This window comes from Ovis aries, chromosome 2, assembly GCF_016772045.2.
Source record: "Ovis aries strain OAR_USU_Benz2616 breed Rambouillet chromosome 2, ARS-UI_Ramb_v3.0, whole genome shotgun sequence".
Taxonomy (NCBI): Eukaryota; Metazoa; Chordata; class Mammalia; order Artiodactyla; family Bovidae; genus Ovis; species Ovis aries.
The window spans coordinates 249547665-249560931 of record NC_056055.1 but is presented as its reverse complement, the minus strand read 5'-3'; the positions used below and the strand labels follow the sequence as shown (position 1 = coordinate 249560931).

General features: G+C 57.5%; 1 protein-coding gene across 5 annotated transcripts in view; it reads right to left on the bottom strand.

Moving 5' to 3' along the window:
• Positions 1-6508: 6508 nt before the first annotated feature.
• The window catches only part of FBXO42 (F-box protein 42), a 124352-nt gene continuing 117593 nt past the window's right edge, over positions 6509-13267 (bottom strand). For all 5 annotated transcript variants that reach the window (XM_060411540.1, XM_004005177.5, XM_042244778.1 and 2 more), the window contains 4 exons: positions 13093-13189; positions 12568-12624; positions 11798-11914; positions 6509-11294 (listed from right to left, as the gene is read on the bottom strand). In XM_060411540.1, coding sequence (XP_060267523.1) covers positions 10179-11294; positions 11798-11914; positions 12568-12624; positions 13093-13189 — 1387 coding nt within the window. In that variant the 3' untranslated portion in view covers positions 6509-10178. The remainder of the gene's footprint in view (positions 11295-11797; positions 11915-12567; positions 12625-13092; positions 13190-13267) is intronic.

The window sequence follows — 13267 nt, the reverse complement described above, 5'->3', positions numbered from 1 at the left end:
GGGGGTTCCTCTTTCCTGTGCTCCTCTGACCCCTAAACTACGTGTCCCATGAGGGTCTCCTCTTTGAGTCTCAGGTGAAACAGGGAGACACTACCCACTTAAAGGCCCTTCCAGTGTAGAGCCTTCTGATTAATCCACTCGTTTCTTCCTGGTTTGGACTTCTCCCCAGACTGAGCACCTCCTGGACAAGGCTCCAGAAGGGCTCACGAGGAAAGCTTGTCACGGCAGGGACTCGGGGGGGCCCACGTGGGCAGCACCCAGACCAGAGCACCTGCAGGGCGGGAGGGCGGGAGGGCCGGTCGCGCTGGCCGAGGCCATTGCTTCCTTTGGGGCTTCCCTGCTGGGACCCGGGCCCCTGAGTGACCTTTTTGCGCATAAATCACTACTGTCCCACCAATGACTGCAGTCTCCAGAGGTTTTCACTGCTCTCAGAGTAAACTCCAAACTCTGTGTTTTTGAGGCCTTCCGTGACTGACCTGACCACCTCTTGCTTTCCCTCCAGCCACCACCTTCTTCCCCAGCTTGCTGCACTCAGCGACCCTGGCCTTTTTCTGCTCCCACTGAGGGGCTCTGGGCCGCATTTCCCACCCCCCGGAACTCCCTCCACCAGCCCAGGGCCTCATGAGGCTGACTCAGGGGAGCCCCTGCCCAGGTCTCGGGTGGACGCCACCTGCACAGAAGCCCCCTCTGCCACTCAGGGACTTGCCCGCACATCCCAGCTCACTCTCACATCATTCTCGACCCTGACATTTTCCTTAGTTACTCACTTATTTTTGGCTGTGCTGGCTCTTTGCTGCTGTGCACAGACTTCCCCTAGTTGCAGCGAGTGGGGGCTACTCTCCACATGCGTTTACGAGGCTTTGCTTGTCTGAGCGCCGGCTCTCGGGGCACAGGCTTCGTTGCCCCGCCGCACGTGGGATCCTCCCAGACCAGATGGATTCGTAACCACTGGAGATTCTCTTGCCTGGAGAATCCCAGGGACAGGGGAGCCTGGTAGGCTCCCGTCTATGGGGTCGCACAGAGTTGGACACAACTGAAGCGAGTTAGCAGCAACGCGTGAAGTTTTTCCAGGGTAGGGGAGACATAACTCAGTGCATCATCGTCCCTAGAACCTACAACATGTCTGCAATGGAGTAAAAACTTAATGAAAATGTGCTGACTGCCTGCCTACAGCTACAGCATGGAGAACGGCCTGCGGAGGGCAAGCCTAGAAGGACCGTTAGGAAGCAGGCGAACATTCTAGGGTCGAGTAGAGGATGCGCGTTTGTCAAATATTTATGAGCCAAGAGCGGGAGACGAGAGACAGAGCGGTGCGACCCCTGCCCTTGCGGGGCCACGCTCTGCTGGAGCCTGGTGAGCAGGGCGGCAGGCCGGACAGAGCTCTGCTTGGTAGGTCTAGTGTCCAGATTCCCCTAACGCTCCCATTTTGGCTGAGCTGGGGCGTCGCCGCTGCACACCTGGGCTCTCTCTGGTTTCGGCGCGCGGGGGCTGCCGTCTGCTGCGGTGCAGGCTTCTCACTGCGGGGGCTTCCTTCACTGCAGCGGGGGTTCTAGGCACGAGGGCGTCAGTGGCCGTGGCTTGTTGGCTCGGTAGACGTGGCGAGTGGGCTGAGTTGCCCGGCAGGCTGTGGGATCTTAGTCTCCGGACCAGGGATCGACACTGTGTCCCCTGTATTGCCAAGCAGATCCCTAACCACTGGGTGACCAGGAAGTCCCCAGATCCCCTTTAAACACTGAATTTGGCCGAATCATCCCCAAGAGTTGGGATCTTTTTTCCCCACCGCGCGATCTTAGTTCCCTGATCGGGGATCCTACCCGGGCCTCGGCAGTGACAGCAGACAGTCCTAACCATGGACCACCAGGAAACGCTCCCCAGAACTTCTTTATCGGCTGAGACATGATGGGCTGGGAGCCAAGGCTTGTGTCCTTCCCCTGGAAAACCTGCCGCTCCCCGGCTGCAAACCCTCTGCCGGCCTCCCGCGGGCCTGCCGTCCACACTGCGCCCGATTGGCAAGGCCGCCTGCGCACCCTGCCCTGGCTCGGCACGCCAGCCACACAGGCCTTCCTGCTGCTCCTTGGACTCGTCAACGTCACACCCACCTCAGGTCCGTCTGCCTGCTCTCCTCTCTGCGTGGAACGCTCTCCGCCCATCTCCCCGTGGCTGTTGTTTTTTTACTTTCAGGTCTCAGCTGAAATGTCGCCTCCTCAGAAAGGCCATGCGGATGAGCCCAACACCATCACACTTTGTCACAACCCATCTTAACTTTCTTCATCGGATTATTCACTGGAGTCATCCTGCTTAGTTGTTTACGTATTTGTCTGTCTCTTCCTCCCGCCCTCCACCGAAACATGAATCCCCCAGGGCAGGACAGGGCCTGGCAGTGCCCCTGATAGCGGGAACTACGCGGGCGTGAGTGCCAAGTCGCTCCAGTGACGACTCTGCGACCCCATGGACTGCAGCCCGCCAGGCTCCTCTGTCCGTGGGGTTCTCTGGGCAAGAAGACTTGAGTGGGTTGCCATGCCCTCCTCCTGGGGGTCTTCCTGACCCAGGGGTCAAGCCCAGGTCTCTGACGTCTCCTGCGTTGCCCAGCGGGTTCTTTACCACTAGCGCCGCCTGGGAAGCCCAAGACGGGGCTACAGATGTGCCTAATGCGGGGATCCGTGCTGGCCAGGCCCCCGCCCTACAGGTGTCAACCGCGAGGCCGGTTTTTCTGTGTTTCCCATGGCCTCTCTTCGCTGCCCGCCTGGGTTGAGGCCCCGTTTCTGGGGCTCATCCTCGGGTTCCGCCTCATCCCCTCCGGTCACACCAGGCCTCTGTGCCTCCCCACAGGCTCCTCCCTCCACGGAGGGAAGCCCCCTCCTTCCCGCTCTGCAGCGCTCGCCAGGCCCCCTCTCGTCCTGGTTCTCGTGGACCCCAGGCACTCATCTGCTCCTCTGCAGGTGGAGCAAGTTTGAGTTTTTGCCTCCGCTGATTCACCCATTTCAGAAGCAGGGCTGTTTCCTCTGACTCAATATAATCTGTCTCTGCTCTGCAGATGCCATAGTTCAGCAATTTCCTGGTAAAGTTAAATTCAGTGATCTTCATTCCTACAGCTTAAACACTCAAGTCTCCTCAAAGCTGTCATCTCCGCCTCCTCTGGCGCTGGGGTTCATGTCCAGTGGGGTGGCGGGGGGCGTTTACCCGACAGCAAGGAAGCGCGGTGGGGCGTCCTCTCTGGGCCTTTGTGGCCGTCTGCATGGCCCCACCCATGCTGGCCCTGTCAGGGGTGTGCTCTCCTCCACCGTGGGTCCTGGTCACGAGCTTCTGTCCCTGCTGCATCCAAGAGGATGGCCTCTGCTCACTCTGCATGGTCCTCGGCCCTGAACGCCGGCTCTTCTGGACAGGGCAGACCCCTCACAGCTCTTCTGCACCCTTCCTGGGACACAGGGGTCTGTCTTCCCCGTCTGAGGCCCAGAGGCCTGTACGTTCTGTGCTCCTGACTGCCGGAGGCCAGGCCTGGACCCCACCGACCTGGGGTCTCCCAGGGAAGGCTGTCTGCCCCTGCCTCAGTGTAGCAGGGTGAGGTGAGGACAAGGAGAGCGCCTTCCCAGCCCTCTGGCTCCCCATCCACCCTCTTCTTGCGATTTAGTGACATGATTGGACACTTTTGGCCCTGGAAGCGCAGGACTCGTCCTCTTTGTTCCGCCGAGTGACACTCCCTGGTGAGTGATGAGCCTCTGAGCTGCCCCCAGGGTCTGAGCGCAGAGCCTTAGGCGTGAGTCCACACTCAGGGGACACGCACTGAGAGTGACCCCCAGGGCAGCGCCGGGCCTCCCTGGCCTTGTCGCGGGCCAAGGCAGCAGCCCAGGCCCCCGCGCAGGGCTTTCTTTTCCCCGAGGCTTCTGCCTGGTTAGGGCCTGCCCCCGCCCTCCTTCCGTCCCTGCAGTGGGTGGGCAGACGGGCTCCCTGGCGGGGCCACGGCACACCCGCAGGCCTCTCAGGCGTCTGACAGGGTCGGGCCGGAGCCCAGCCCACGGGGAGAAGCACCGGCTTCCCCACAGCCGGGCGGGGGCAGACGGCAGGCGGGCCTGCGGGCCGGCGGGGGCGGCGCTCGGCGGGAGAGGCGGGCCTTTTCTCCGCGGTCCCGCTTCCGGCTTCGGAGGCGTCGGACGGCGTCTGGGACCCAAAGCCTTTCCCAGGGCGCCCCCCGGGGGTCTCCTGAGGAATCACACCCGTGGTTCCGGCTAAACCGGTAACCCCTGAGACCAGACGCCGGACGGCCATTTCTGCCCTTTCAGCTGAGGCTCGGGGAGGCAGAACAGCTTTTGAACCGATGCTCCCCCAGTCCGAAGTCCGTGCCTGTCTCGCATCTGTAGTCTCTCGGGGAACTCCCTTCTGAGCCCACAGGACCACATCTCAAGGGCTAAAAGGTCCAACAGAGGTCCTGTGGTCTCACTCTTGATTTGACCCGTAAAGCAGCTCCATCGTCTCCTCCCATGGGCTTTATCAATCTCTGGCTGAACACTTGCATCAGCAGTGAAATCAACAGAGGACGGAAAAATTCTGAAAAGCAATTATCTTCGATATCAAATAAATTTTAAAAATACTGAAATCACATCACAAAGAACCCCCAGGCCTGCTGGACTGCTCTTCTCCCTGTAGGGAGGGGAGGGGACAAGCCACAGCCCCTCTGGCACCGCCCCCAGCTGGCCAGCCTCAGGATCTCGGGGCCTTTCCCAGGTTCCCCAGGTGACGGCAACCTGGGGCGTGAGCGCAGGGTGCTGACAACACGTGCAAGGCCGTGGTCTCGAGTCGGGCATTCGGGCACACCCTCCCTCCCGCGGGACGGCCTGTGGAGCCCGGGGAGCAGGAAGGACATCTGGTATCACCCTTCTGCGGACTGGGTGCTGCGCTTCAGACCCAGACAGGCACAGGCCTCCGGCCCTTGAGCACCCAGGGGCGGGGCGGGGGCTGTGCTGGGACCCCCACGGGCCTGGGGTAGCCACGCTCTGCACTGAGCTGAGCTCTCACTGAGGATTTCTCCCCAGACTGGCGCGTGCCCTCCTCTGCCCCACAGCCTCTGACCTGGGGTCGCTCACGCTGCCGTCTGCAGGCTCTGACCCTCCTGAGCTGGGGCCTGCTCCCCCCCGCCATTACTGCGGCCCTTGGCCTGGGTGGACGGCGTTAGGAAGCTGGCGGGAGGCCTTATGGGACTGGCCTGCCCTGAAAGCCAGGTCTTCCCCAGGACCACCAATCACCACGGGCACCCTACCCGCCAAACATCATCTCCTCTACATCCCCCAGTCTGAGTATCCAGCAATGCTAGAATCCCTCCAGTGATGCCACACTGGTTCCAGGCCTTACACGGAGCCCTCGCTGCATAAAGTTCTTCCCAGTGACCCCTCTTTAGAGCTTCTACCTACTGACCCTGTGGAGCCCAACAAGGAGCTATAAGGAGCCACAGCCGCAAGGAGCAAGTCTGCCCTTCCATAAGGGCAAGTGTGGAAGCATCCAGAACAGCCACTCTACTGCTATCACCAGCAAATCAGTGACCCGAGACCCTTCCGTACACCACGGTCTCGTCCGCCAGATGCCTCGAGGAACGGAGAACAGAGCAGACAGCATCAGACCACGTTGTTAGACGTGGAAAAGTTTCATCCTGCAGCTTGGGAAACATGTGGGCAGGCAGGATGGGAGCTGCAGGCCCACAGCACCTTAATCTGAGACAAGGCTGATCCTCAGTCTGAGCTGCATGAAAGAACGATGGCGCTGGGCGCAGAGACCCAGGAGTGTAAGAAGCAACCGGCAGCCCGAAGAATAAGGTCCAGAGGGAGACGCGACTGCCGAGGCCATTCTGACCTGTCTGATGGCAGCAGCTGCCACGCTCTGCTCAAGGCAAAAAGCCTCAGAGGTTCTCATGGGGACAGGTTAGGAGACGACTCAGACAGCTGCGGCGTGCATGCCCCTTAGTCAGGGGCATGATCCTAACAATTCACACACTGTGGTCAGCACTTTCCTTCAAGATCACATCTTTTCTTCAAGGGCTGATCATAAACAATAGCCACCAATCATTACGTGCCAGTCCAGCACTGGGCTAGCGCTTCTCTTATGCAACTTCCAGTTAATCCTCATGATCCTATAAAAAGAGAAACAGCTAGATTTATGAATGAGGAAACTGGTATCCAAGGTTGAGCAGTGAATAGGGGACGGCAGGATGGACCACAGGGCTTCAGGCCCGTGCCTCCAAACCCGATCTGCTGTTTCAAGAGCCCAATGTTGCCCAGGTCCCTGGGTGTGCGCTCCAGGCTCGTCACCTCTCTGGGGCCCCACTGCAGGGTGGCACTGCGCGTGTGAAACTGTGTCCTTCAAGCACGCTGGACAGAGCTGCTGTATCATTACATGATGTCCTCGGGGGCGGGCCACCCTCCTGGAGGAAGAGCATCCTTCCCACTACTTTGCTTCCACCTCCAGTCTGCAACTGTTTTTCATCACGGCTTGCTTGCTTTTATACTAATGAAACAGTTAGACAGTCGGTCCATTTTGTTTTATTTGTTAAATCGCTAAAAAGTTATCGGGGGAAAACATTAACAAAAAAAATCGACAAGAGATTTAAATATCAATGAAATCAAATCCACTTTTCATTCCTACACTGTGATGTGCCTGCAGTGATCATCTCAGCGTAAGCCACCCAGGACCCGAGTCGCGTGGGAAACGTCCCCCACAGCACCAGCTTCGTCAGGGCACAGCACGCCGTGCGGTGATGAGAACCCTGGCTGTGGGAGGGGAGAGAGCGAGCAGAGAGCACAGCAGCGCCAGCGCCTAAGGGGCGCTTTGCTCTGGCAATGAACACGGTGGAGGGTGCCACCGCTTACTGGTGGCCGTGCGGAACACGCCTTCTGCAGTTCACGGGGAGGCCGCCTGGGGTGCAGGCCTGCAAGTCCGGCTGCCTTGCCCTTGGGTGTGTTCAGATCCCCCCCCCCCCACTGACCTGTGCGCTGCTAAGAGATCACAGATAATGCAAAGCAGAGCATGTCACCACGCCAGGACCACCACAAGGACAAGGGCAGACAAGCCACCAGCCAGCCAGGGAAGCCACTCTGAAGGGCAAGGAAAGAAGCGAAACAGGAGGAAACCCAGAAAGACCAAGCGAAGCGGGAGGGAGGCGTCCCCGCGTCCTCCGCAGCTGGCGGCTTTCTGTCCCCGGAAGTCCAGACTTGAGCTGCTTCCCTTCCTTCCTCCGCTGCTTCTCTTAAAGCGGGTCAGCATGGCTCCTAGCGTGGTGCATGGTTCAGCTCTTGATATTAAACTCAAGTGTTAAAACCAAATCAATCTGTAGAGGGCTGGGAGGAAAGTAAACCCAGGACTGCTTTGCAACTGAAAGTTAAGCTTGTTCTGACATCAAATTTGTGCTCCCCAAAGAGTGGGGTGGGTGCAGTGGGGAGGGGGTGGTTTTTGGAACCCACCACCGAAGCATAGTAGGGCAGAAATATGAGCAAAAATACCGAGCCCTGCTGCGCAGCCTGCAAAATGAGGAAACAGGAAGCTCTGTTCAGAAGAAAAGGAAGAGACTGAACTTCTCACGAAGTCGACGTGGCGGCCGGTGACGTCAGCGTGACGGTGGGGGCTATCAAGGCACACTTGCAGGAACGGAAGGGGTTAAAGCTTCAAGTAGACAAATGTATCTTAAATACTTAAATACTGATAAATATTTACTTTAGGTGCTCCTGAGGCTTAAAAAAAAATATTTCGTCTCAGTTTCCTCAGTGAATCTTAAGACAAAATTGGCATCACGTCAAAAGCAGGGCGGTGATCAGCCAGATCTGACTGAAGCGTCCGCGGCGGCGCGGAAACGGCCACCTCGGCCGGGACCCCCGGAGCCCCGCTGCACCTGCGGCGGCGGCCACCTGGGACGTGCCGCCTCACTCTCCCTGGACGCACGCCCACAGTGCCCAAGAGCCAGTGGGAGCAACGCTGCGGGGCGGCAGACGCAGCGCTTTCTTAAAGGAGCTGTCAACAGTCTGGTTCCAAGCGGTGTGGGTGATCCTGGGAAGCCACGGAGTTCCAAGGAGCCAGGCTCCTTTCTACAAGGATCATCAGCTCTGCCGCCTGCCTACTTGGGGACACTGGAAGGAATCGACAGGTTAACAGCGGCTTAGGAAGGCCACGGGACAAAGGGAAAGATCACCAAGTTGAGACTCAGAACTTTCAGGCTTCCAAATACTTTATATTTAAGTAGGAACTGAGTAAGTTTGGAGGCACTGTCCATGCACAGGTGCAATGTAATAAACAAGGTTCAGCAACAGCAGCAAGGCCGAAATTGCTAACCTTCTAGGCTAGCCTTCTCTTGTGAATGAGGACCCCGCACCATCTAACGGTCTCTGCCAAAGAAGGCCTGGCAACGGGCCCAGGGTAGAGAGTCTGGGAAACTAAGGGCTGAGCGGTGAGCAGCTGGACACCACGGCCAGCAGGCGCAGGGCAGTTTCCTCGCCCGAGGGAGCACACGCCCCTCCCTGTGAGCTGGCCCTTTCCCGGGCTTGGCACCAAGGGCACTTTCCCACCAAGACCACACTGTAGAAGCTAACGGCTAGGGGAAAGGATTGAACATGACGTAACAGCAGAAAGCACACTTATCAGACAGGCTGCCGGAGAGCTGGCTGGGCGCCAGGACCCAGGGCCAGCTGCAGCACGCTTCGGCTTGGGAAATGCCAAGACATCGGGGAGAGCGGGGCTGAGAAACGAATGCAAACCCGCAGGAAAAACACCCTCTTCTCCTGATGAGAAATCTCCAAAATGACCCGCACTTAAGTGGTGCCGAGGCAGGTCTGTCCGCGTCATGGTTTAGAGACTGGCAACTTACAATTTCCTGTGTCTGCCCCCCCCCCCCCCCGGCTCCCACCCCACCAACACTGCTCTGGCTGGAAATGTTATCTCAGAAATGACATGAAAGTGAAAACCCAAGCCTTGTTTGGGCGACAGGTGAACAAGACAAAGAAAGAGCTGCCCCCGAGGTCAGCCATGCTTCAGGGAACCCAAGCGCCAGTCCACAGCCAGGCAGAGGAATGCATGCCACAACAAGGGCGAAAACCGTTCTAGAAGGAACTGCTCTTCCAAGATCAGCTCTGTAAACATGGATGGGTGTGTCCAACGTGCTTTGGAAATAAAAAGACGCCCACAGTACTTTCTGACGCGTCAAGGATTTCTCACGATACTGGCATCTCAGAACTCCCTGCTGGTCCCCTGGTGACTCGAGAAAAAGGGTTCCAGAAATATTTCTAAGAGATTTCTCTGGAAACCCAAACTTAGTAAAAGAAAGTGAGAAAGGTTTTAGAGCTTAAAAAAATTTCACATATCAAAGAAAAAGAGGGCGGGGGAGGGAGGAGGGGAGAACAGCAGCCATAAACAGGAGAGGCGGCCTCCGGGCGCCAGGTTTCAGGGGAAAGAAAAAGAGAACAAACACAGACTTTGGAAACTGCGATGAAATACGATTATTAGAAAATTCCAGAATCAGACCCCAGAGTGTTTCCTAAGACATGGAGGGAGCACGCAAACAGGTGCTTCTGCGTGAACGTTGTTTCACGTTGACCCTGGCACACACGTGGAGCAGGTCCCTGCTGGGTAACTTTCCTCATTCCCAACGGGCAGAAGAGGACCGGGCAGAGGGCATCACTGCAGAGAGCAGCGGTCACAGGCCCTCTGCGGGCGGAGAGCAGATCGCTACACGTCACTGTACCTGCCAGCACCGACAGCCTGTGAATCGGAAGCCTCTGCTCGTGCATTTTACGCCTGCCCTTTCTTTATCTAACTCTGAGAGGCCAAATAAGATTTACAGGTGGCTCTTCAGTTTCTGTAGGAAGGTTCTGGTAGGTATCTGTTCCCTAAATTCTTGGTCTAGTTACCAATGAAGTAGAAAAAGGCGGCAGAGCCTCTGCTAAAACACAGCAACAATTTTATCTGAACCAGGATGGAGCGCTCTCCCTCTTTGTGAACAGAGTTGGCTATATAATATTTCTCTATAGATTCATATAACTTTTTTTCTTAATGGAGATTTGATCCCAGCCTGGCGTGAGTGAGGCTGGGAATTGGGGTTTGGTTTATGAGAGTAATTTTGTCCGTTGTTTTCTCGATTCTCAGTCCAAATGCTTGCACGCTGGAAAATTCCAAATTAAAAGCCACAGAAAGGGGAAAGGGTTTGGAACACATTATCTCTTCGCCCGCACAAAGTACAAGGCGTTTGTCTTTGGGTAGTACTTCACGTTCTGCTTCTTGTCCATGAGCCCTCCGAATATGATGAGCTCGCCCCTGCCCTGTACCACGGTGTGCAGGCTGGTCTCGGGAGGCCCGACCACAGAGCTGCTGCTGAGCACTTTCCACTTGACGCGCCCCTTCTCCTTGGTGTCCTTGACGTCCAGCACGTACATCTGCATGGGCTTGCAGTTCATGCTCTGGTACAAGGGCTTGCCCACGTTCAGGGACTGCGGAGGGTGGTGGCCCAGGCGGCGGGCGATGGGGGGCAGCGCGTGTCCGTCTCCCTGCGCGGGCCCGGGGCGGGGGACGGGCACTGCCTCTCCGCTGCCCAGGTTCTGGCTCCCGGGGGAGCCTGGAGAAGACCCCAGGGGAGGGCTCAGTGCTGCGGAGGCGGGGGGACCTTTGGATGACATCGCTTTGATGGCTTCCAGGCTGCGGCGCAGGGCGCTGGGGGAAACGGCTCCCGCGAGGGCGCTGGCCACGTGTGGCGGGGTGTGCACACCGTTCGTCTGCTCGGGCGGGTGTCGCAAGCCGCCCCCCGCTGTCCTGCTGCCCACGCCATCCATGTGATTGCCACTGGAAGCAGTTTTCAGGTCCCAACTCAGATCTACTGATCCTAGCCTCAGATCTTTCTGATCGGGGAGTGATCCTCGTCGAGGGGCCAGGGAGAGCCCCATTTTCAGGTCACACCCTTCAGTGGTGGACGGGGTGCTCGGAGACACAGCCTGCACGGGGCTGTCCAAGGAGGAGCCGCTTACAGTTGCCGATCCCGGAGATAAACTCCCACCATTCAGGACGGGCGAGCCATCGCCCCTGGCTGGGGAAAGGCTTCCTTCTCGGGAACTTGAGGGGGTCTGCCTTTGCGCTCTGGGCCTCAGTGTTCCCCAGCGGCCGTTAACACAGGGCGCTTCATCCATACTCCTTACGGGAGACTGCGAGCGGTATTCTCGGGTTTCGGGAACCAGGGCTGGAGGGGTGGCACTGATAGGTGATGGGCGGGAGTTCAAGCTGGGGCTAAGCGGTGCTCGCCCACTAGGCGCCTGGCTGAAGACCACCACACACTGCCCGACCTGGAAGACAGAAGACCTGCACTCAGCTCTGGTCATTTATTCGACCCTGCAACATCTCACCAGGGGCATTGGGGGCGGGCCAGGCATTCTGCAGGTATCTGAGATCCCTACCAAGATGAGAAGAATACAGCCTTCCCTCCAAGACAGATGGGATACTTCACATATATAAAGGGATTCTATATATAAAGTTGGTATAGGGAGACGTGCTATCATTTGAATTATGTCTACAGAGTAGGGGTAAAGGGAAGAACAGAGTGTATGTGTGGGGGCCTGGGGCAAGTTTCCTAGACAGCGGTGCTTAAAGGCGGGTGGGCCCCACAGAGCTTCTCTGTCCAGTGGCTCACGTGTGTGAGAAACGCCTGAGAGCTGCGCTCAGGGTCCACCTCTTTGGGGACATCAGGGTGTTTTCAGTTTCCACACAAAGCTGCTTAGCAATCTGACGAGTTAATCGGGCTCGAGGTTCAGGGCCTCCCCCTCTGCTGGCCCGCCGGCTTCCCACTCACCCGGCAAGCTGGATGGCACCACAGTTCTGGGGCTCCATGGTCTTCATTCTCCACCTTGAGCGGCTGCCAGGCCCAGGGACCCGAGTGCATGTGCAGCAACCAGGCATCCTTGAACAGCTGCAAGAGAAGCACCCACAGCAGGGCTCAGGGGCGGTGCAGGTTACAAACCACAGGCGCGCGCGCGCAGGGCCGCGACCGCCAAGCTGCAGTCGGCCACAGAGTGTGCGTGCACTTCAGGAGGCAGGGCAAGCTCTCTGGCCGTGCAGTGATCCGTGTGCGGCCGCTGGCCGGGCACACGAGACCGCACCCAGGACCCCAGGAATCAACTTGGCGTGGTTTTAAATTTGCCTGCGGTTCTGTGTGTGTGTGCACTGACAGGGAGGGTCGTAGACAAGACAAACCCACAGTGTCTGAACCTGCATTCCTAAGCAAGCTTCATGTGAATTCTGGCCACAGTCAACTCACTTTCCTCTCTCACTCCTCTTTGTGAAGAAAGATAGCAGCAAACCTTGTACCCTAAAGGCTCCGTGGGAGAAGGAAGACCATAGACATGAATATTTAAGAGATAAATGTCTGTAATGAAAAGCTTCCCCCCTTCTCCCCAAAAGAGTGGAGAGAAGGGCCAGAAAATACAGAGGCTATGTGGGAAAGGTATTTTCCAAATGAAAACGCCACAGAAACGGCCTTGCAGTTTCTCAAGGTGAGACACGGGAAGCAGGTTCTGAGGCTCAGCGGCGTGTGCGTGGGGACGCCACACCGGCCGTACTCACAGCGTTGGGGCCGCCACAGCCTCCAAGGATTAGAATGGTCGCATCATCTATGACGATCTGGGAGAGGAAGAAATTTAAAATAAACCCACAAAGACACAGGCGTCCGACCTCCGCTACCTCAGTGGCGAATGGAAATAGTCCACTCGGCTCCCAAATGACAGCATTCTGTTCACCACAGGCTCCCTGGTCCCCCAAACCACGTCAGTTCTGATCCTTGTAAACAAACTACTGATGATTCACTGGAATGAATTCTTTGTTGATTAAATACTATTAACACAAGAGTGCCAACCACAGAAAATGCAGGGTTCTCTAAAAAAATAAAATGCTTTGGGGAGAGGCACAATATAAAGCCAACAAAAATAATTATAACCCACTAGAAGTTGAAGAATAAATGCCAGCAGAAGAGAGTGGTGAACTCTCCGTGGCCTGCGTGTGCTGGCCCTTACCTGACCCCCTCCTCCCTCTCCTGTCCTAACTGACAGACGCTACAGGGCTTGCTGAATAGCTATCTTAACTCCTGAGCACCTGAGACTGGCCGCCGCGAGGATGAGGGCTGGGCCCGGAGATGCTGGGCTTGGACCACGCCCACTGCTCGAGGTCCAGGACCCAGACGTCGCTGCTCCTGTAAGACAAGGACACGAGGGTGAGGGAGCCGGGCACGCCCGGGGGCACAGGCGCCGGCCCGGCGGACGGGACGCTC